We start from the raw sequence: 23,117 nt of genomic DNA, 5'->3' as shown, positions 1-23,117 counted from the left end.
CCGGGCGGGCCGCGATGGCGCTGGCCGTGGCGCCCTGGGCCGGCGCGGGGCCGCTGCGCCTCACTCCCCTGGGCGCGCTGTGGCTGATCCTGGCCTCCGCCTTCCTCCTGGCGCTGCTGCTGCACACCGCGGCGCCCGGCCTCTCCCACCCCGTCCTCCACGATCTGATCCGCTACGGGAAAACCCGGGGCGCGGGGCGGCGCCCGGCCTTCTTGGAGGTCTTCGACGTCCCCAAGAGGTAACTACCCTGGGCTCCGCCCGGCGCGTCCCCGCGGCCTGCAGGGGGCGGCAGAGGCCAGGCGTGCTGGAACCGCGGGGCCCGGCCCGGGCGGGGCCCTGCAGGAAAGCTGGGCCGCCCAGCCCCGCCCCGCCCCGGGGCCTGGGCCTGGGCCCCGGCCCGGGCCCCCCTGGGACGCGCGACTTAGGCCATGGCTTTGAGTAGGAAAGGAAAGGCTTTTTTTTCCTTTCTGGATGTTTTATTTTAACCAATTTCATGCAAATCGTCATCCTCCTGAGTCTGTTGAGCTCCACATTTCTCTCCCTCTCCCCATTACAGCGACTTATCTGACCCAGGCTCATCTATTTTTTTATTTTTTATTTTTATTTACATTTAGATTTTTTTTGCAAGGCAAATGGAGTTAAGTGGCCTGCCCAAGGACACACAGCTAGGTAATCATTAAGTGTCTGAGGTCGGATTTGAACCCAGGTCCTCCTGACTCCAGGGCCAGTGGGCTACTCACTAAGTCACCAAGCCTCCCTGACAGCTAGATAATTATTAAGTGTCTCAGATCGGATTTGAACCCAGGTCCTTCTGACTCCAGGTCCGATGCTCTATCCACTAAGTCACCTAGCCTCCCTGACAGCTAGGTAATTATTAAGTGTCTGAGGTCAGATTTGAACTCAGAATGTATGCTCATTTTTAATAATTGCATATTAGTCATTAGAATCAGAACTAAAGTTGGGTGGGCAGTGGATAGGGCACAAGCCCTGGAGTCAGGAGTAACCAAGTTCAAATCCAGCCTCAGACACTTAATGATTATCTAGTTGTGTGGCCCTTGGGCAAGCCACTTAACCCCACTGCCTTGCAAAAAAACTGAAAAAAAAAATGAACCCTGGTATGTTTTGTTCTGTATAGTTTTTCCTTTGGATTAAGACTGTCCCTAGTCCATCATAGTGGGAAAGTCTTTTCTTAACAGCCTCCCCTCCCCCATCTCTCTTGGCATCGTATCATTATATCATCATTATTATTATCATCATCCAGCTCTGAGTCAACAAATTAATACTTAAAGTCTTTTTCGATTCTCAGTCTCCTAAAGCCCTTCTTTATTCATACCCGTCTCTGTGTGTTTAGATGAGTGAATGAAAAAGCTGTTGTTGTCAGGTAGGTATTGTGCTTTGAAAGAAGAAACAGTACTAGCATTCCAGGAACTTTTAAATTTGATATTTTCAGTTAATGGCCCTCCCAACTGAGGAAAAAGAAAAGTAAAACTGATGACAAATTTAGTCAAGAAAAGTAAATTTTCCCCATGTCAGTCATATATAAAAAATATGTTTATCTCCTTCCTCTCCTTGAGTCCATCATCTCTTTCAGGTAGTGGGTAGCTAGGTGGTACAGTGGATAGAGCCACCCTCCCTTTCAAAATCCAGCCTCAGACACTTGACACCAGTTGTGTGACCTTGAGCAATGTCATTTAACCCTGATTGCCCCACATCCAGGGCCATCACAAGTTGTAATAATTCTTTTTTTTAAGGTTTTTGCAAGGCAATGGGGTGAAGTGATTTGCCCAAGGTCACACAGCTAGGTTAATAAGAGTCTGAAGCTGGATTTGAACTCAGGTACTCCTGACTCCAGGGCCAGTGCTCTATCCACTGCACCACCTAGCTGCCCCCCAGTTGTTCTAATTCTTATCTGACACCTGGATCCAGATGAGTCTAGAAGAGAAAGTGAGACTGGTGACTAAGCACAGCAGCCCCTCATTCAAATCTAATCCACCTGAGTGTTATGGCATCACCTGCCTGATGTCATTGTTTTCTAAAGGACATAAAACAAGGAGATGGGCTTGGTTCTTCCCTATTGTAAAATTCCCTAAAATTGTGAGTTATGATTAATTTGTTTTTCAAGTTTCCTTTCTAAGATGGTTATTGTATAAACTGTTCTATTAAAACATTCTGTGGGAGAGATGCAAAGGTAGGGAGACCAGAGGAGAATGTTTTGGTTGAAAGTAATTACAGGGATGATGAATAGAAGGGAAGTTGTTGATGTTGTCTGACCTACCTTCCAACTATAGGTCTCAGGCTAAACTCATTTGGTCATTGTTTTTGTCCAGAGTGAATGTAAATAGCAATTGTTTCTGTTTTGAATAGAAATCCTAAAGGTCTTCCCCTTCTAGATTTATTTACTATTTTGAACTATGCTTCATTTCTTTCTTAATTAACTTTAATCACTGAATGGAACTGCCTTGGTTAAACTGAGACCTGTTAAAGACCTAGATTAAAAAGGCCAAGGTCTTCCAGTGCATTCAAGGCCATCTCCAGTTGTGTTGATCCATATCTGGCCAATGGACCTACAGAGAAGAAAATATCTTTTTACAGCATTACCTCAATTAAATCCCTGTGATCACCTGTCCTCTTCCATAACAACAGTAGTTAGTCAGCTGACACACCTATTCCTGATGCTGTGGCATTATTGATGTGAAAACTGTTTTGGAGCTGGGTATGGTACTGGCTGGGCAAGTGACAAGACTTGGGGGGCAGGGAGTCTCTGAAGCTAGCAAATAATAGGGAAGGGAAGAGGGGACTAGCATTTTATTAAGTACTTGTTTGTAAGATATTATGCTATAGGTTTGACAGATAAATTCGATTTTACAGCTAAGGAAACTGAGATAAAGAGATTAAGAGACTTGCCCAGGGTCACACAGTAAGATCTGAGACCAGATTTGAGGCCAGGTCTTCTTGACTCTCTGTCGATAGCAGGACTCCTGGGCAGTGGAGTACAAAGTGAAGTAACTTAAAATTTAGGTAAAGAGAACCCACATGTGATGAAAATCCCCCCAATCCACATCAAGATTATATTAAATGTTTTTTTTTTCCTATAGGATTTAGACCCTGGTCACCATGACCTTCTTAGCCATGGGTTCTGTTTCAATCTAAAGGGCAAACTTTCCATATTAAACACCCTCTCAGGTCTGGCATCACATTGCTAAGTTAACCCATATCAAGTAGATTTGACTTCTATTAACTGCGAGAGTGGACTGGTTAAGAGACAACACATTTGGGTCGTTTTTTTCTGAAAGTACGGGACTTCAATCTCTTCCACAAAATATCACTGTCACCATTTGCACTATCAGTTTTCAATATATCCCAAAAGATAGGAGGTGTGAACAGCTAATGGTTTTCTTGAAGGATAAAAATCGGTTTGCTAGGAAGCTAAATCAGGGCTGAGGAGCAGTTCATTAAGTCAAGATTTGAAGGGGAATGGTTTGGTGTATGCTTTCAGTTTTTAAAAAATTTGAATGCTGAGGCACAGCTGAGAATATATTTATATTTGGCATTTAGATAAGAATGTGGAATCATTTTGATGCCAAAAAAAGCAAAATCCCAAAGCAGCCTATTCTAACTTCATGTCAGAAAGGCTAAATACAACTTGACTTTTGAGAAGTAAATAATTTCTATGTTCTGACAGGTGGAGGAGCAGTACAGGAGCATGTGAAATGAGCCCAGAACTTTGTCACAGTAATTGAGACTATTTGTAGTTTTGCCATCTACAAGACTACCTAGATGACTTTAAGCAAGTTACCTGCCCTCATCTACAAAATGAGATTAGACCAGATGGCACCCAAGGTCCCTTGTACCTCTAAATCTGATAGTCAGATAGACAGACAGATAGATGATAAATATCAGTTTTTCTGATGAGAAAAAGAGAATGTAGAATGTAGACCTAATAAAGTGCAGGCATATTCATCTTAACTTTCTGTGATCATGCCCATCAAAAAGCCAGCATGTTTACACTTTATGTATGCCAGAGAATCTCCTAACTAGGAATTCTCTCTTATTCTGGTGATATGTATTTGACATGGCACAGTGGATAAAATGAACTGGACACCAAGAAGACCCACCTTCACAATCATCTTTTGACAATAATGTTGTAACTCTGGGCAGGGGAGGGAGTGTCCCATGCTAATGAAATTCCAAACTTTTCCTTCATTGACATACCAGATTCTCTGGATCCTACCCTGATTCAGGAAACAACTGTTACTACTCATAAGGCTAATAGAAAAAAATTGAGACATCCTAGAAATGGTGTGATCTAACTCTGAGGCCTATAAGTTAAATGATTCTTTTGTCCAAGAACTTTGTGACTTTCCCTTATTCATTCTTATTATTAACAATTGGTTCTCTTTGGACTTCTAGAAACTTCTTGTCTTTCCACTAAATTAAGAAATAATACTGGAGGACTTCCTCCAGAGTTTTGGGGCGGAACCTTCCATAATAAGTCTTAGCTATTGTTTTTTCTAAGTCTAAACAATATATTTCTTTTTGCATTGTCAGTAAAGATAATGGAGCAGATCCAGTTAAACAATGAAAGGTGTGTTAACCATAGTTCTTATTGAGAAAGAAGTTGGAATATGTTGAAAACCCCCAATGGATTACATTGTATTCCCTCTAAATTATTTTTAAAAATTAAAAACCAAAGGGAAAGGTAGGTATTTTATTGAAAAGAGTAGGATTTGGGGGGCAGTGGATAGAGCACCAGCCCTGGAGTCAAGAGTACCTGAGTTCAAATGTGGTCTCAGACACTTAATAATAACCTAGCTGTGTGGCCTTGAGCAAGGCACTTAACCCCATTTGCCTTGCAAAAAAAAAAAAAAAAGTAGGATTTGGACTCAAAGGTCCAGAGTCTCTTGCCTGATCTGCCATATGGATGAGTCACTTCTACTGACTAGGCCTCAGTTTTTTATCTGTAAAACTAGGGTTGAACTCCATAACTCTCCATGAGTCCATCATTTGTCATCTCAAGAGAACATAAATGAAATGCAATTCTTTCTGGCAGGAAGGAGAACTTGAAAGGGAAAGGAACAAATATTTATAAAACACCTATCGTGTGCGAGCAGTTAATCAATCATTAAACATTTATTAACCACCTATTATAATGTTCCAAGTGCTGGAGATAGGAAAAGAGATCAAATTGAGTCTCTGGGCTCAAGGAGCTCACAATCCAATTAAAAGAGTCAAAAGAAGACCTCTTTGATTCTTGCAACAACCTGAGAGGTAGGCTCTTATTCCCTCTACCTTTACAGTTGAGAAAACTAAGGCAGCCAGAGTGACTTGCCTGGGGTTACACAGCTTGTGAGAATCTGAGGCAGACTTGGGATCTTCCTGATTCTAGGACAATGCTCTTAACTACTGAACCACCTAGAAACCCATCTTATTGTTGGGGGCAATGTGGTAGTAAGGCAGCTAGATGCCTTAGTGGAGAAAGTGCCAGGCTAGAGTCAGGAAGCCCTGAGTTTGAATGCAATCTTAGACTCTTTCTAAAAATTTATTTATTTAAGGCAATGGAGTTAAATGACTTGCCCAAGGTCACAATTATTATGTGTCTGAGACCAGTTTTTGAACTCAAGTCTTCTTGGGTTCAGGGCCAGTGTTCTATCCACTGTGCCACCTAGCTGCCCCTAACCTTAAGACTCTTACTGTGTGATCATTGTGATTCTCACTTCACCTGTGTGCCTCAATTTCCTCATCTGTAAATGAGCTAGAAAAGTACTTTGTCAAGAAAACCCCAGTGAGATCACAGAGTGTTAGACCAGCCTGAAAAATGACCAAGACCATCTATGCTATAGTGGAAAAAACACTGCTTACTTTGGCTAAATTACTTAATTTCTCTTTGTTTCCATTTTCCTATCTGTAAAATGAGGGAACTAAGTGATCTTTGAGGTTCCTTCCAACTCTAAATATATCTTCATACAATCCTATGATTAGTTCTTGAGTCACTGCAATGCCCCACAATAGCCAGATCTTGATCAGCTCCGAACTTCTACCTATTTAGTAGCCTTAGCCCTGGAACCCCTCCCTCTCTGATTGGAGGGAGAAGAGCAGAGTAGCTTTTCCCAGATCCTCCCTAAGAAGGACCCCAACGCAGCTGTCTGTAAGCTTTTCTCACTACTTTCTTCTGGATTTCATCATCCCAGAACTTTTTACTCAACCTCTCCCCACACTTCCTTCTTTTTCGTGGATGGCAGCTCTGTCTCTGAAACAGAAAGACCTGAGTTCAAATGTAACCTCAAACACTTTGTTTGCCATAATCCACAAGAGAAGGAAATGGTAAACCCCTCTGGTATCTTTGCTGAGAAAACCCCACGGACAGCAAGATGTGCTGTGGTCCTTGGGATCTTGAAGAGTGGGACACAGCTGAATAATAACTGCAATTTCCTCCATTGTAGCTCCTAGAACCTGTCTTTTGTCCTTAAACTTGCTTGCTTATCACATAGTAGGCAATCAATGACTTTACTGACTGGTGGTATGTGAGGTCAAATGGTATTGTGGTTCAGTGTAACAGCTTTGGGACAGAAAAGTAATATCCTGAGTGTTCTCCAGAGTGCATTGACATGAAGTAATAATTTCAATTGCCTGAATTAGAGTAATATTGTTTAATTCAAGGGACTAGATTTGGATCTGGAAAGGGACCTTCCAGATCCAAAGGTCCATTCCTCTCATCTCACAGAGAAGTGACAAAAGAAGTGACCTATCAAAAAAAAAAAAATTTCTCCCCATTCTACAAGGTTTCTTACTCTGTTCCTTCCTCTAGCCTCCTTGTGCAGAAAGGGCCCAGGGTCCTATGGCAGTGTACCTGTAGAAAATGCCTGTAAAGTTCTTACGCTACATGAAAAGGCCCAGTATTCAAAGATCAAATCATATGAAGATGAGTTGGAAGACTAGTGTGTGGTTCTTTAGCGTGAAAAGATGAGTATTTAGGTAGAGGGTGAGACATGAGATCTTTAAATATTTTTGAGATAAGGATTAAGGCAGAAGAGACTTTGATAGTTATCATCTTCCCACATAGTATCTGGTAGACTTTGTCCTAGTTACTTTTTTTCTCAGAAAATTTACTGTTAATATTAATTGTTACTGGCAGGTTCGAAAGTCACCTTTCCCCCAACTTCATGCAGCACATTGACTGCTTTGAATGTTTTATTCTTCTGAGTATCAAAACAGTTTGAAAATTAAGCTCCAATAAGTTAAAATCTTCATTACATTTTCAGATTTCCTTTTAGCAGACAGAGATTTGACTTCCTAAAATACCATCGCCTTATAGTAATTTCTGGAGAAGTCAGTTTTATATATATGCATATGAAGCAGTTTGATCATATGGTTTTGAAACACCCACCTTCCAGATGTGTGCTGAAGGACCTAGAAAGCTGATTCTGCCATGATTTTCTTTGGGTGTGGTTTTTGTTTTGTTCTTTAAACTTTGAACTCCCATAACTGCTTAATAGCTAGAGGGGGCCTCAGAGTTCATCTAGGGCAACCTTCCTCATTTTACATGTAAGGAAATTGAAACCCAGAGGGGCAGAGCAATTTGCAGAAGGTCGTAAAAGCAGGAAACATCAGAAGAGGATATGAATGAAATCAATTGACTCAAGTCATTGCTATAAAGATAGCCTGGCACCTTCTTATATTCAGGTGTTTTAAAAATCTACAAATAAAGGTAGAGCTTGGAATTTCAAATTCTATGTATAGTACAGCACAGAGGTCTGTAAGCCATCTTTCTCCTATTTGGGACTTACTATTATATTATTTTAGCATTAACTAACACCAGAACTTTACTGATTGAGGCAAACTATTAATTCAGACATTTTAACAACACTTATAAAACTTGCATTGTGTGCATAACATTCTTGAATGTCCTATGGGAATGTGAAAAAAAAGAGGGCATAGGAGAGGGTGATGGGAAGAACCAGGATTCCTGAAACAAATCTGATCTGCTACAGGAAAGAAGAAAGAGGGTGAAATCTAAGGGGGCAGGCAGCATGGGGTGCTACCCCACATTTGTGTATATTAAAAAAAAAAGTATCTGGGAAGAACAGCTAGGTGGGTGCAGTGGAAAGCCCTAAAATCAGAAGAACCTAAATTCAAATCTTGCCTCAGTCACTTACTAACTGTGTGACCCTAGACAAGTCACTTAACCCTGATTACCTCAAAAAAATGAATTTGGGAGAATATGATGAAAATCAATTCTTTTTTTATTGGTACTACTGGTTGGCAGTAGAGATTAGGAACAACTGCAGTATGTTGATATAAGGCTGCCTTGATCCATAAATGACTATTCTGTGTTTAAAAATCTTATACCACAGAATGTGAATTGGATGAATTTACCCATAACATGGAAACAAATAACACATTAAAAATTTGAGTTTAACAATATGTTGCTTTCAGGAAATACAATAAAAATGAGAAATAAACACATATAGATTAAAGATCAGGAGTAGAAGTTATTGTGTAAAAAAATAGGATAATAATCATGATCTCAGATAAAATTAAAGCCAAAATAGATTTAATCAAAAAAATAGGAAAACTACACCATATGTCACCCATATTAATAAATATTATTTCAAACTATTTAAAATAGTTAGATAATTAGATAATATTGGAATGTTGCTGTGGTAGAGGAAATGATGAGCTGATGCATTTAGAAAAAAAATGTAATGTTTTGGACCCATGAAGGAAGATGCTATCCACCTTCAGAGAAACAGAGGACAAAGGGAAATAAGCATAGTATAACCATTTGTGTTTGTGTGTGTATGTGTGTGTGTGTGTGTGTGTGTGATTGTAGTTGTTTTTGTCTATGTATGTGTAGATATGTATATCACACATGCACTTAATTTCTACCAGGGGAGTTAGAAGGTGGGGAAGGGGAAAATAAAATATTCTTATTCCAGACTACAAAGGAGGCAATTTGAAATAATTGACTTCTTGGGAAATGATCTTTTTCCTTTTTTGCTTTATGTTTCTAACTTTTCTTTATGTTTGTAAGGCTTGGCACACTCTTAGCACAAGCTCCTAATGAATGTTTGCTGATTACTTCTTATCTGTGGGGTGTTTTTAGAGGGACTAGAATTAGAATTTCATCCACCTAGGGAGTTTCTGGTTAGGACTCTCCTTCTAGCAATGCAGATCTGCAAATGTCTACTCCTGGATAGCCTCTTAGAGTGCCAGAATGCTGGCTTTGGTGTCAGGAGGAGGACCTGCGTTCAAATTCTGCCTGAGACATTTATGTGTAACTTTGAGTAAGTCATAAAACCCCTCTGGGCCTCAGTTTCCTTATCTGTAAGGATCTGATCTGTACTGACTGTCCTCTAAATCCCTCTTTGAATCCTACCTAGTCTTAGAGACTTGCCCAGGATTTCTGAGCAAGTTAAATATCTGAGTGGAAGGCAGCTAGATAATTCAGTGGGTTGAAAGCTGGCCTGGAGTCAGGAAGACCTGAGTTCAGATCCAGCCTCAGGCACTTACTAGTTGTGTGACCCTGAGCAAGTCATTTCACCCTATTTGTCTTTTCCATTGGAGAAGGAAATGGCAATCATGCCAACATCTTTGCCAAGAAAATCCCATAGACAGTCTTGGCCTGATCATGAAGAGTCAGACATGACTGAACAACAAAGCAGCAGAGACTGGACTTGAACTAAGGTCTTTCTGACTCCAGGACTAGCTTTCTGATACTCTAAACCATGCTCCCTATGTGTCACTTAAATCTGAGTGTACTGAACTTGGGGGCAGGATGTGTGTATTTCTTGGGAATTTCATTATTTCTGTTCAGTTATTTTCAGTTGTCTCTGACTCTTCATGACCCCATTTGGGGTTTTCTCAGCAGACATACTGGAAAGATTTGCCATTTCTTTTTCCAGCTCATTTTACAGATGAGGAAACTGAGGCAAATAGGGTGAAGTGACTTGCCCAGTGTCACACAGCTAGTAAGTGTCTAAGGTTAGATTTGAACTAAGGAAGATGAGTCCTCCCAACTCTAGGCCCAGCCCTCTTAACTTCTGCAACACTTAGCTACCTTCAGGTAAAACACCTAGAGCTAATTATCCAAGCAGAATAATTTAATCTCTCTAGTTGAGGGGTATCCAAACTTTTATCTCTTCTGGGCCCAATCACCCATCCAAAAAACCTTCAAGGGCCTCTTACCTAATTCAGCACCAATTCATGAATGCCATGCCAACCTACAGAACAAATGGGTCCCCCAGGTTGCACATACCTACTCAAGAAAAGTAATGTTAATGAGACAGCTAAGTGGCATAGTGAATATAGCACTTGCCCCAGAGACAGGAGGATCTGAGTTCAAATTTGATCTTAGACACTTATTAATTATTACCTAGCTATGTGACCTTGGGCAAGTCACTTAACCCCGGTTGCAAGGCAACCCCCCCCAAAAAAATAATGTTAATCTGCCACAAAGGGTGTGGGTTTTGAGGGTTTATTTGAGGTACAGTATTACCAAATCTTTGGAAATCATCATGTACCTTAGGATTGAAGTGTGTAGAAATCCTTTCTTGTGACTGTCTTTGGCATGTGAACCCAGGCTAGGGAGTCATTGAGAAATAAGAAATGTTTCTAGTTGAACCTCCATCTAAATGTTCTTGTTAAACTTTGGAAGTCAGTCCACAGAGGCCTCATTCTAAGAGTAAATTTGCAACAGCTTTCTGAAAGAATTGAAGTCATAAAAAGCATTAGACTTCCTTCAGGCTGACTAGTTTACACCCCCTTGACTTATACTAAGTTTCTGTTGTTTCTGCAGGTGGTTTTGCCATTTCTATATCATTTCAGTGGTGTGGAATGGCTTCTTGCTTCTGTGTCTTATCCAAGCCCTGTTCCTAGGAACACCATTTCCAGTGTGGCTTCAGGAACTGCTCAGAAAAATTGGGGCCTCACAAGTGCAAGGTAAACTACCCCCCCCCCCCAGCCTGATTCCAAACATCCATCCTGTTTTAATAATATCAAGTTAGCTCTTTATAGAGAGAGTAAAAATATCAATCCTTATCCTAGCCTGGTGACTTAGAAAGTGTTTTATCATTTGCTCTAGATGGCACACTCTGCTAGATTTGGAAGTAGGAAGATGTAGGATTGCATCTTGCCTCAGATACCCATAGGCTACAAGACCCTGGACAGATCAGCTCTGGTTTCATCATCTGTAAGAGGGACCAGGGACAGCTGGGTGGCACGGTGGATAGAGCACTGACCCTAGAGTCAGGAGTACCTGAGTTCAAATCCATCCACAGAAACTTAATAATTACTTAGCTGTATGGCCTTGGGCAAGCCACTTAATCCCATTGCCTTGCAAAAACCAAATAAATAAATGAATAACTTTTGTAAACAATGTAAAGACTATCAATCAGACTGCCTTCTGTGGGGGTGGGGGAAGGGAAGCAAGATTGGAGGAAAAATTGTAAAATTCAAAAAACAATTAAAAAAATGACAATGGACCAGCACCTGGCTCATAAATTTTTTGTGTGAGTAGGAGCATATATAAAGTGCTTTGAAAATCTTAGTGTTATGATTATGATGATGATGATGATGATTATAGCAATTAATGAAGACCTGAGGTCAAATATGGCCTCAGATACATACTAGCTATGGGATCCTGTTTCTACTTCATCCTGTTTACCTCAGTTTCCTCATCTGTAAAATGAGCTGGAACAAGAAATGGCAAACCACTCTAATATCTTTGCTAAGAAAACCCCAAATGGGTCATGAAAAGTCATACATGACAGAAAATGACTAAACAATAACAGCCAAATTATTTTATTATTACAAGTCTTGTTTAGAAGGAAAAAAAGAGAGGGAAAAAATGAAAGTTATTGAGAGGAATAAATGACTTCTCCTTTTGTTGGAACCAAGATTTAGAACTTGCTCTCCTTGACTTTGAGACTGGTAAAGTACCCTGGTCTCTCTGTATGTAGCTTGTAAGGCAGTAAAGGGATGCAATCTGGATCATCTTCTGGGATCCATACATCAATGAGTGTATCAAATTTTTTTGAGAGTATCCATTTTTGAAAAGAAGAAAAAAGGTTGCCCTGTCCTTAAATGTTACTTTGAAACATCACTTTCCAGAAAACATAGTCACAAAATAATCAGCAAAAAGTCTCAAGACTATCGCAAAATAATCAGCAAAAAGTCTAAAGACTATGACAAGCATATGTTAGAAAACTTGATATAAAACTCTGGGAGGAAAAAACAAAATATATTATACAGTAAGGTTATGGTAAAATAGTAATCACCCTTTGGCTATTTATTTTAAGACAATTACAAAATAATCTCCTCTTCAGCTTAACTTTTAAAAATGAAGATGTCATAGAAGGGGAAAAACATCTGATCTAAACCCAAATGAACCACAGCCATGAAAATCGCTTCTGCCCCCATCTGCTCAACCCTCTCACACCTTTCCCAGAAACAAGAATTTGGGGCTGCCAAGCCAGGAGACCTTGTTACCAAGGAGGAGGCTTAGGAAGGATAAGTCAAGCTCATTCTCCTCCTTGAAAGGAGAGAAGATTCCACATCTGCTCATTTAAACTAGCATTTTTCAGGACTTCATTGAATTATGCTGGACCTTACCATTAGAAAGAGTGCAGATTTCCACTTTTGACCATTCCTCAAGAATCCCAACCTGGGTGTTGGTGGCTTGGTGAGGTGTGTGCCCTTGGAGGGAGAGGAGGAGAGGGTCCAGGGCAGGGTTGTCACATGAAACAATTTTCATGCTTTGGGTTTTGTTTTTAGTTCAGTGTCCCTTTCTGGTTCAGAACATGTCTCTATAGACCTCTTCCTTGTTTTCTCTTGCAATGACTGCTCCTCTTCCCTGTCCCCCCATAGACTGGACTAAGATAGAGAGGACTTCATCTGCATCTGTTGTATGTAATTAGCCTTTTCTACCTTCCAAAGCCAGTCCTGTCTTCCAGAAAGGGCCAGGAAGCACTGACAGAACTTGGCCTTCCAACACGTAGGAACCTTCAAAGGATGAAACTTTGCTCCTAAATAACTTTTCTTGTCTTTCATTTTTATCTGAGCAAGCTTGCTTTCCATATAGCTCAGAAAGTATCTAAAGCAGAGCTGTGATAGAATGTTTAGAATAATTCCTTAGTTAGATTTCAATCTAACGTATTAGACTCTGACTCTCCTCTGAGCCACCTAGCCACTTCAAGGAGGTATCAGGGGACAAGGACTGCCACTTGATTAACCAATGATGATATCGTGAAAAAGACTTCTGGACATTGGTAATTATATGTCTGTAAAAATGAGGGCTTGTACTCAAGATTCTTTAAGCCAAACAGAGCTATTAAAACTAGTACTAAACTATCTTTAATTCCAAGTTTGTACAGTTCTGGGTTTAACACTGGAAATAAGCTTTGAGAGTTAATCCCCAGAGAGAAGCCTCCTGAGCATGTTGTGCTTTTCTTTGAAGGGAATGAGCTTGCGCTGTCAGCCTTCTTGGTTCTGGTGTTTATGTGGCTCCATAGTATCAGAAGACTCATCGAGTGCCTCTTCATCAGCGTCTTCTCCAAGAGCGTGATTCACTTGCTTCATTACTGCTTTGGAATCTGTTATTATATTATTATTGGCCTAACTGTTTTGAGTCAAGTGCCAATTGATGGGAAGAATGGTGAGTGCTTCCTCTGATCTGTCCATTTTTTGGCTTTAGTTTTCTGGAATTCATTGATGATTTAAGTTTGGGGCAAGATGCCATCATGGGTATTTAAAAATTTGGATGTGAGGAGCTTGTGCTCTAATGGGAAAGTTAACGATAAGCCCAGAAATGAGTGCCTGAATATGGTTTTGCTTCTTGGATGAGCGAAGGGTCCTCAGGGAGCATAGGTGAGATCTGACTGAGGTGCCAGATAAAGCCCTTGCCACAGAACTGTGGCCACCTGACCCTGGCCCCACCACTGCCATATTGTGGCTCTTGACTTCTCCTCATGGGTATAGTTTATTCAAATCCAGATTTACAGGAGAAAAACCCCTTAATCCTATGGCAAATAAGAAAACATTCCCCTCTCCTATAAGAATACCACTGAACTGCTAACTTAGCATCTTCTGCCCACCACAAATAACAAGCACTTTAAATGGGAGGGCCAGAGAAAGGAGGAAAAGAGTAGTATGAAATTGAAACTGAAATAGCATACTAACATTTTTTTTAACATTCCTTTTATTTAGAGCCAGAGGTTCTTGATCATTGATCCATAAATTCTAGAGATCCAACAGATTTCTGAAAGTCCATGAACTTGGAAAGGGGAAAAATTACATCTTTATTTTCATTAACTTATAACTGAAATTAAGAATTTTCCTCAATTCTTTAAAAACATTATCCTGAGGAGACCACAATCTTCACACTGCCAAAAGGGTCCATAATACAAAAAGAGTTAAGAACCACTGATTTAGAAGAAAAGTGAGATTGTGTGTTTTAATTTTTAAATGCCACCATAAGCGTTGTCTTAACACTTCCCAACAAGCACCCAAGGTAGATCCCGAGAAGGTACATTCCCTCAAAAGTTTATTGGTTGCCACATATGCTTTTACTTTCTTTTTCTTTTCTTTTCTTTTTTTTAAGGTTTTTGCAAGGCAAATGGGGTTAAATGGCTTGCCCAAGGCCACACAGCTAGGTAATTATTAAGTGTCTGAGATCAGATTTGAACCCAAGTACTCCTGACTCCAAGGCCAGTGCTTTATCCACTATGCCACCACCTAGTCGCCCTATTTTTTTTTTTGCAAGGCAATGGGGTTAAGTGGCTTGCCCAAGGCCACACAGCTAGGTAATTATTAAGTGTCTGAGGTCGGATTTGAACTCAGGTACTCCAGACTCCAGGGCTGGTGCTCTAGCCACTGCGCCACCTAGCTTCCCCCTGCTTTTACTTTCATATGATAATATTGATTGCTTTTAGAAATATCATAGGGGCAGCCAGGTGGCACAGTGGCTAGACCACCAGCCCTGGAGTTGGTAGTACCTGAGTTCAAATGTGGCCTCAGGCTTTAATAATTACCTAGCTGTGTGACCTTGGGCAAGTCACTTAGTCCCATTAACTTGCAAAAACCAAAAAAGGAAAAAAAAAGAAATATCATAGAGATGGTATTCAGTCTCAAAATTTTCTACAAACTGATTAGCATTAATTAATTTAGTGCACATTAGTTTTTACTACAATCATATCTACCTAGATTCCAGTACTGTATTTCTCTCTGACATGAATCTATTTTCTCCTAGTTATATTTTCCCACCCTTAGGTCGTCTATAAAAAATTAGATAGAATGGTTAAGTTTGATTTCTGCTTGCATATCTAATTTCTCCAGAAGGTATTAAGTAGGCTTTCAGAGAGGCTTCTTAAATTATTTTTGTACTTCCTCTCTTTGTGCTTTTGTTTTCTTCCTAAGATAATGACAGATAGATATCTCTGATAGGATATGACTCAGGTTACTCTGAATTCATTTAGCTGAATTAAATTAAGATACATTGTTTTTCATATTGGGAAGAACGTTTTTGGACACATTTTTATTAATGTGATTTGCACTTTTCTTAGCGAACGCCAGCTCCCTTTGGATTTTCTCTAAAAAGAGCTTTGCTTTTTTCCCCCAAATTCTTTTGGCCATCAGCTTCCAGCCTCCTGGCCCACCAGCACTGAGCACAGTGCTGATAGAGAGCTCACTCTTCACATGTTTGTGTTTTGATACAGTAATGGATGTCATTCAGCTCTCTCAGTACTGTTGGTCAGATTTTAATACCTCTCTGCTTGGATTGATTTCTGAACTTCTCTTATAAGAATTCTGGGTAGAAGAGGACCCACATGAACTTTAGAGAGCCCGGGGCTAAATATGATCACCTTTAGGGAGCCTTCCCAACCCCAGCCAGCCATCACTTAGGGTGGTTGTTCCAGTATTCCAAGAGCATCTTACTTGGACCTCTCCTTTTCCCTCATCTACCTCCTGTTATCTTTATCTGTCCACTATGTACACATTTCTGTCCCACCTCCTCCTCTACTCCTTTAGGGTATTATAATTTAATGAATGTTCCCCTACTTTTAATTGAGGCATTTTGCCATGGGAAGGTCATCTGGAACATTTGCTGCCTGAGCCACCTGGTTACATGTCCCAAGTAAAATAAATCTTTTAGGAGGAAGAGTGCCATTTTACATCTCATATTTTTAGACTTATTTCAGGAATCTAACTTTTTTTTCCTCTGGAGATTCTTTTCCTATAATTACATTCAAATCCTATCTGTAAGATGTAGGGGAATCATACTTCTCTGGGTCTTAGATTCCACATCTATAAAATGAGAGAATTGCTGATCCATTATATAATCCATAAGAGTTTTGTAACTATGGATTAGGGTTCCTTCAATCTGAAGATATCTATTCACTTTTACATCTGTAATTTGTGGCTGGGTTTTTGTTTTCTGTTTTTTGAAAGGGTTTTTTTTTTTATTGGAAGAACTTTTTTTTATAAGTTTTTAGAATTCATTTTTATAAGATTTTGAGTTCAATTTTTTCTCCTTTCCATACAACAAGCAATCAGATTTGTTTGCACATGTATAATCATGTTAAACCTGTGTCCATATTAGTCATGCTAAAAAAGAACTCATTTCTGACCCCTCCCATCAGTTGCTTAATTTTTCTTCTTGTGTAGAATGCAGAAGTAATGACTACCTTCCATTTTTTAATGAAACTGTTTTTCCTGACATTAGAACAGAATGAATCCCCTTTAAAATAAGGCTTTTGAACAGATTTAATTACAATTGTTTTGTGACGTAGAGTTCAATGTTTTTCCCACCACAAACCTGTCAGTGTACTTCTTCATGCACCCTACACCCATGCAAATCATGGTATTGTGACTACCAGTAACATTAAGTAGAGTGCAGAATTCCACTTCTGAAAGAGAGCATGACCCCCCCCCCCCAGAGCATGCTGTTGGAGAAAAATACCAACAGTGTGTAGGATTTTCTGCCAGGGACTCCAAAGTCTGCCAGCCAGCAGAGAGCAAAACTATTCCTTGTCTAGAGAACTGAAGGGAAGGGGAGTTTCTTCATTCCATATCCAAACAGATGCATCTTCCAAGTCCTTAAGGAGAAAATCAGACTGATAAGATAGATGTAAGAGTTCTGCCCCTGAGCTAACTCACCAAGGTTTTTCTTTTTTCAAACATGCTGTCTTTCTGATGTTGACAACCTTGTGCTAATCAGACAACTGTCACACCCACAGTTTATGTAGGGAAAAGTCTGTTGATGCAAGCACGCTGGTTCCATATCCTGGGAATGTTGATGTATATCTGGTCATCCATCCATCAACACAGGTGCCATGTCATCCTGGCCAATATGAGGAAAGATGATTCAGGTGAGCTTAAATAAATTTCCAGCCTATAACTGCAATCCTTCAGAGGAAAATTAGTCTTTTCTTCACTAGCCAGCCAAATGACTTAGTACAAATCAGTTTCCCAGGATCTTAGTTTTCTGTAAAATTTGTAAAATGAGGGGTTTAGACTCAATGATCTCTGCCCTCTCCAGCTTTAATATTCAAGGATTCTTAACATTTTTCAGACACAACTGATGGGTTGATTTATTTTGCTTGACAATCATTTGTTTCAAGGAGGGGTTTGGAGGGGGGTACACAAAGAATTAGTGGGTGGTAATAGAGATTCAAAAGAAGAGCAGCTATAAAACATTTTTTAAAATGAAGAAAAATTGAAATTCAGAGGAGCATACAAACAGGGCAGTCTTGTTACTACCCTGTTAAAATTTAACACACACTAAAATATATATATATAACAAGTTCGCAGTTTCATATGCAATCCCCTTTTTTGCTCCTTAGATGCAGAAATGTACATGTTGGATGCTCAAGTTTATAATTAAAAACATTTAAAATAAAAACAAACAAAACTTTGTGCTAGTGCTATTGCCCACCTTTTTGGCAGAGTTCTTAATATCTGAGAAAGGGGATAATAATAGTGCCAGCCACCCACCTCTTAGGTTGTTGGAAGCATACCATAAAGCATTAAAAATATTTGTCTTGATTCCTATTAGAATCAGGGGAAAGGAAGAGAAGAGAATCCACCTTAATCAATTATGTTTTTCTAATAAAAATCAAAATTGAGTCAGGAAGAAATTTTGGAATTCTGAATTCATGTGCTCATCCTCTTGGGAGATGATGGAATTTTATTGCCTTAACTTAGCATTTATTTAGCATTTTATGCTACTGAAATGTATAGGCAGGCAGTAATTGTTTTTAATTCCCCTCTCCAGGAAACTTGTATGTCTATCCAGTGTGGGTTATTAACTCTTGAAGATACTATCTTGGCTTCAGACTATGTGTAAATATGCCAGGACAAAAAAAAATTATAATTTATAACCTCTCAAACTTTAGCCCTTTGTTTATTCTACTATAGTTACCCAACTTTTTAAGCAGTAAAGATTTTAAGTAGTAAATCTTTCCTTCTTTTTAAATATCAGCCTTTGGGATAAGTTTCCTCATCTATAAAGGATTGTTGTAAAAGTAAAATGAGATTATGTTTGTAAGAGATTTTGCAAACTTTGCAAATGCTGGTTTCTATTTTGTTGTTGTTTTATGCAAAAATACAAGATGATCTATCCCAGAAAGTAACTTTTAGGTCAAAATATACTTTTTGGCCTAAGATATCCAGATAATTTACATTGTAAATTTTAGGATACTCTTATTTTCTGAATTGGCCTGCCAAATGATTGGTTGTTTCCTCTAATAAATTCATTTTTTATCTCAAAAAAAATAGTCTTTTATAGAAACTTGTCCTCAACATGTACAATCTCTGCTTTTGCCATCAAGCTTATAACAGATGAGGTTATAGCTTAAAGATGGGATCTTTTTCAGTTACAAAGCTAATTATGTCTCTTTTTATACAAACTTTTTGTAACTTTTTTGTTTTATAATTATTGTTTGTCTTTCTGAACTGAATATTTTTTAATATTTAATAAATTATATCAAGATTATATATTTTACATGTAGGTGGATGAGACTAATATAGATACAAGTATTAACTACATGTTTTCTAGAATATGAACCCATTTCAGAAAATACCCTCATTTAAAATTCATGCTATATCTTTTTTTTTTTCATTTCAGGAAAGGTCATTCATTCTAACTATAGAGTTCCTTTTGGAGACTGGTTTGAATATGTTTCTGGCCCAAATTATTTTGCAGAACTCATGATCTATGTGTCCTTGGCAGTCACCTTTGGATTCTACAATTTTACCTGGTGGCTTGTGGTATCATATGTCCTCTTCAGCCAGGCCTTGTCTGCTGTTTTGAGCCACAAATTTTACCTGAGCAAATTCGACTCCTATCCAAAGCATAGGAAGGCTTATGTGCCATTTTTGTTTTGATTGTCTAAACAAAACAAAAAAACCTTCTCAGGTTCTGAGCAAGAGAATTTACATTCTCAACAGCAAAAATGATGGGATAATTGGTATGGAAAGGAAATTAATTTATTCTGAGAGTTGGTGTGCAGGACAAACTGTTCAGAAATCTTGCTTCCATTTCTATATGAAAATCAGAATAGATAAATTAGCCTTGTGAGCAGAGAGAAAGAAATGTCAAGAAATAGTGTTCTAGTGTTCCGTCCTAAGCAGAGCTTAGAAAACAAGCCAAGTGAAGTAGATGAGACTATTCTTGGCCACTTCCAAAGCACACCGGTGAAGAAATGTTAAGGTGTTTCAGAAGAAAAAAGAAGAAATAAGATGGCCTGTGGCTGTGGATGGTTTGTCCAGTCAGTCTGATGCTTCCTAACTGGGCTCCGCCACAAAGGCCCAGCAGTGGTTTCAAGGAAAACAAGTTTTTTGAGCTAGCTTCTGCTTTGGCAAGCCATCTCAGAAAGCTCCAAGAACAAGCTTTACTTGGCTCACAATCCAACTTGAAAATCCTGTCTTTGAGTTGCATGTCATGGGACCACTTTATAGTCATAAACTTTTTAAAATGACAACTTTTTAATAATTTTTGGAGCAACTTGAACTTGCTTGATCCTGTGGACTTTATGCTATGATGAGGTTCTCATTGTCATTGTCCAACTGACTCATGTTTGCCTGGGTTGCTTTCCATTATGTAAAGAGCCTTCAAATTCTTATTCTATTGGATTGAGTCATTTAAGCAGCACTCTATAAACAAATGCTGACGTGTTGACTGGTCTCCCTACAAAGGAGTTATTGATACTTAGATTTGAAAGACCAAAAATATTTTTGTTAGAAAAGTTCACATTAATATAGGAGAAAAGAAACTTGCCCTCAACATGTAAAATCTCTGCTTTTGCCGTCAAGCTTATAACAAATGAGGTTATAGCTTAAAGATGGGATCTTTTTCAGTTACCAAATTTTCTAATAATAAATATAAAAGAAGTATTATCTTTGATTAATGAAATAAGTGAAAGAAGAGAAAATGATTCCTAAAAAAGGAAAAAATAGTCCAGTCCCCCCCGCTTCCCCTTTGGAATTCAGTGCAGTATTAAGAATACAGCACTAGGCTTTCTGTTTTGTAGGTTAAGATATTACTTCTAAGTCAAATTTCTTCTATCTCGCTCCCTTATGATAATCTTGAGTTTATTTTAAAAGCACAAAGATGTGACGATTGTTTTCTTCCTCTTGTATTGACTGGGAGTATAATGACGCACAATCCAGAAACCTTCTGTTCCCATAAGAAGCGAAGATCAATCAGATGCTATTGTTGACCATTTTTCAAATTTCAGGTTTTAAGCTTGTATCAAGTTTATGCATGACTAGGCCCTTTCTAAAGTTATTATCCTTATTATCTTACAGAAACACTGCCCTTGGTGATTATATGTATTTCAGACATAAGAGGTAGTCATGTGTTTACTTCAGCCAAGTCAGATATGTTTTCTGGAATGTGTATGCCGTGTCATTATATGATTAGAAACAATTGTATAGATGGCAGAAACAGAGAGAACAAAGGGATGTGAGCCATGGTTTCTTTTGAGTTTATGCAAAAGCCATTTAGATTCCTAAAATTGCAGCTGACCTATCATCTCCCTTATAGGTAAAATATTTGCAACACAAAATCATTATCCTTTACTAATGGGAATCTGCCTTCTTACATGTTCCTGCAAAATCCTCTTCAGAGCAGAAACCTGAACCAACCATTGGGCAGTGACTTGTTACCTTTGGCTGAAGAATCCTTAAAAAATCAGAGTCAGCATTGTACTCTGGGGATCGTTGTGAACAGTGAAAACTGTCATGTTCTTAGAAGGTTCTATAAATATCCTTCATCCATGTAGAGATGTTTTAGTGGCAAGAAGTCTTGAATTCTCCAATTGGCTTCTCCGCAATGCTAAGGATTAACTTGATCATTCTGACTTCCTCTGCACAATACAAAAGACAAGCATGGGCACTGGCCCTGGAGTCAGGAGGACCTGAGTTCAAATATGGCCTCAGACACTTAATCACCTAGCTGTGAGACCTTGGGCAAGTCACTTAACCCATTGCCTTACAAAAACAAACAAAAGACAAGCATCTACTACCTCATAATAATATTGCGTAACTTATCTAGTGACCAAAAATGTACTGAGAAGTCACATGTGACTCCACAATTTAGCTAACAGTTTTCAATAAACAATTTGGTTAGCCCTATTTAATTATGCTCTGTACTTTAAGGATCCAAAAATTCATTTGGGGGGGGGGGGCGGTCTTGATGTAGATTACAAACCAACCCCTATGCAAGCCTTGGTAGATGGTTTCATAAATTCTTTTCTCCCTCTCAAGAATGCATACATTGGTCAACCTTCTAGCATTTTGTCCCTCGGATAGGCTCATCTCTTAGCAACAGAGACACTGTCTCCAGATCCATTCCTGGAACCTTTTTAGCTTGTTATGACTAGAGCTTGGACTCTGTTGGCATGGTCTTTGGGGGCCTACATTCTTCATCAAGTCACAATAAAGCATTAAAGCAAGCTCTTAGGGAAGCAGTTCTATTGTGTATTATATATTTAATTCAGTTTACTGATGCTCATAAATATCCTGCAATAAAGTGATTTTTTCCATATTTTTTCCTCTCTTTCTTGTGTATTTTTTACCCCTGTGTGCACAGCTGAATGATAACTATTAACATTTGAGTAACACCAAAATCACCATAAAATTAAAATAATAGTATTATATAGCATATTTCAAACTCTTTTATTGTTAGAAGACTTCATAAAATATTAACCTGGCAGTGGCAGTTTTCTAGCCCTCATGACCTGCCTAGTCAAATTTTGCCTTAGCTTTACATCTTGCATGAGTAATGTATTTACCAATGGTGTGTGTTCAGTTAGAACAACAGAAATACAATTCCATTTATTCTCAGACATTATTTGTCTATGCAGAGAAGCAAAACTCACTTGTCAGATTGTGTTTTTGATGGTCTAATCTGACCTAAGCTAGACATGAGAAGTAAAAAAGAAACAAAGGACATGTTTGTTGCCCACAAGGATATTTCCCATTTATTTTGAAGAAAGACAAAAAAAGAAAAATCTCAGTTCTCCAATGTATGAGTGAAATGTTCTTTCAGCATATCCATTATATCATAATTCTTAGCTTTGAACAGTTTACTCTTGAGAAGGAAGGGCTCCCTACTTCCTAGAATGATGTTAGGAGAATGAAATGGTTAAAAAAAAAAGATTAGGGTGTGGAGAAGTGTTCCTGGAGGAAACCCCTTTTCAGATATAAAAGATCATCACTCTTCTCTGGAGTTTGTATATTCAACTTAGAGGGAAAGTAACCTAGTAGGAGTGGATTTGTTCTCAATCTCAGCAATATGCAAGACTTGTTTTTAAAGGCTGTATAATAAATGTCTAGGTATAGAGACTACTGAATTTTTCTTAGGCTACCATGAGGGTGGCCTGAGGTAAAGTACTAACCCTCCACCTGTTTTATCTAGATGTAAAATGAGATATAAGTGTAAGGTTTATGTTGGCGAGGTGGATAAACAGCAATTTTCCAGTGAGACTCATTCTAGAAGTACATTCAAATTACTGAGAAACTGCTGTAGCCATCTATTGTCTGAAGCTGGGAAAAGTTACAGGAAACTTGAGAAATCTGTGCAGCATTATGATCTCCATCTCCATGCTTCCTTCAGGTAT

The 23,117-nt window shown here is 38.9% G+C and overlaps 1 protein-coding gene across 1 annotated transcript; it reads left to right on the top strand.

The window, feature by feature from the left end:
• Positions 1 to 22,042, top strand: SRD5A3 (steroid 5 alpha-reductase 3). Its single transcript, XM_074229412.1, has 5 exons — positions 1 to 238; positions 10,796 to 10,938; positions 13,454 to 13,651; positions 17,232 to 17,363; positions 19,121 to 22,042. Exons 1-5 carry the CDS (start codon positions 15 to 17, stop codon positions 19,378 to 19,380), a joined length of 957 nt encoding a protein of 318 aa, XP_074085513.1. The 5' UTR covers positions 1 to 14; the 3' UTR covers positions 19,381 to 22,042.
• The last annotated feature ends 1,075 nt before the right edge of the window (positions 22,043 to 23,117 follow it).

Source organism: Macrotis lagotis, chromosome 3 (genome assembly GCF_037893015.1).
Source record: "Macrotis lagotis isolate mMagLag1 chromosome 3, bilby.v1.9.chrom.fasta, whole genome shotgun sequence".
In the NCBI taxonomy this organism is placed as follows: Eukaryota; Metazoa; Chordata; class Mammalia; order Peramelemorphia; family Peramelidae; genus Macrotis; species Macrotis lagotis.
This window is presented reverse-complemented; position numbering and strand designations above follow the sequence as displayed.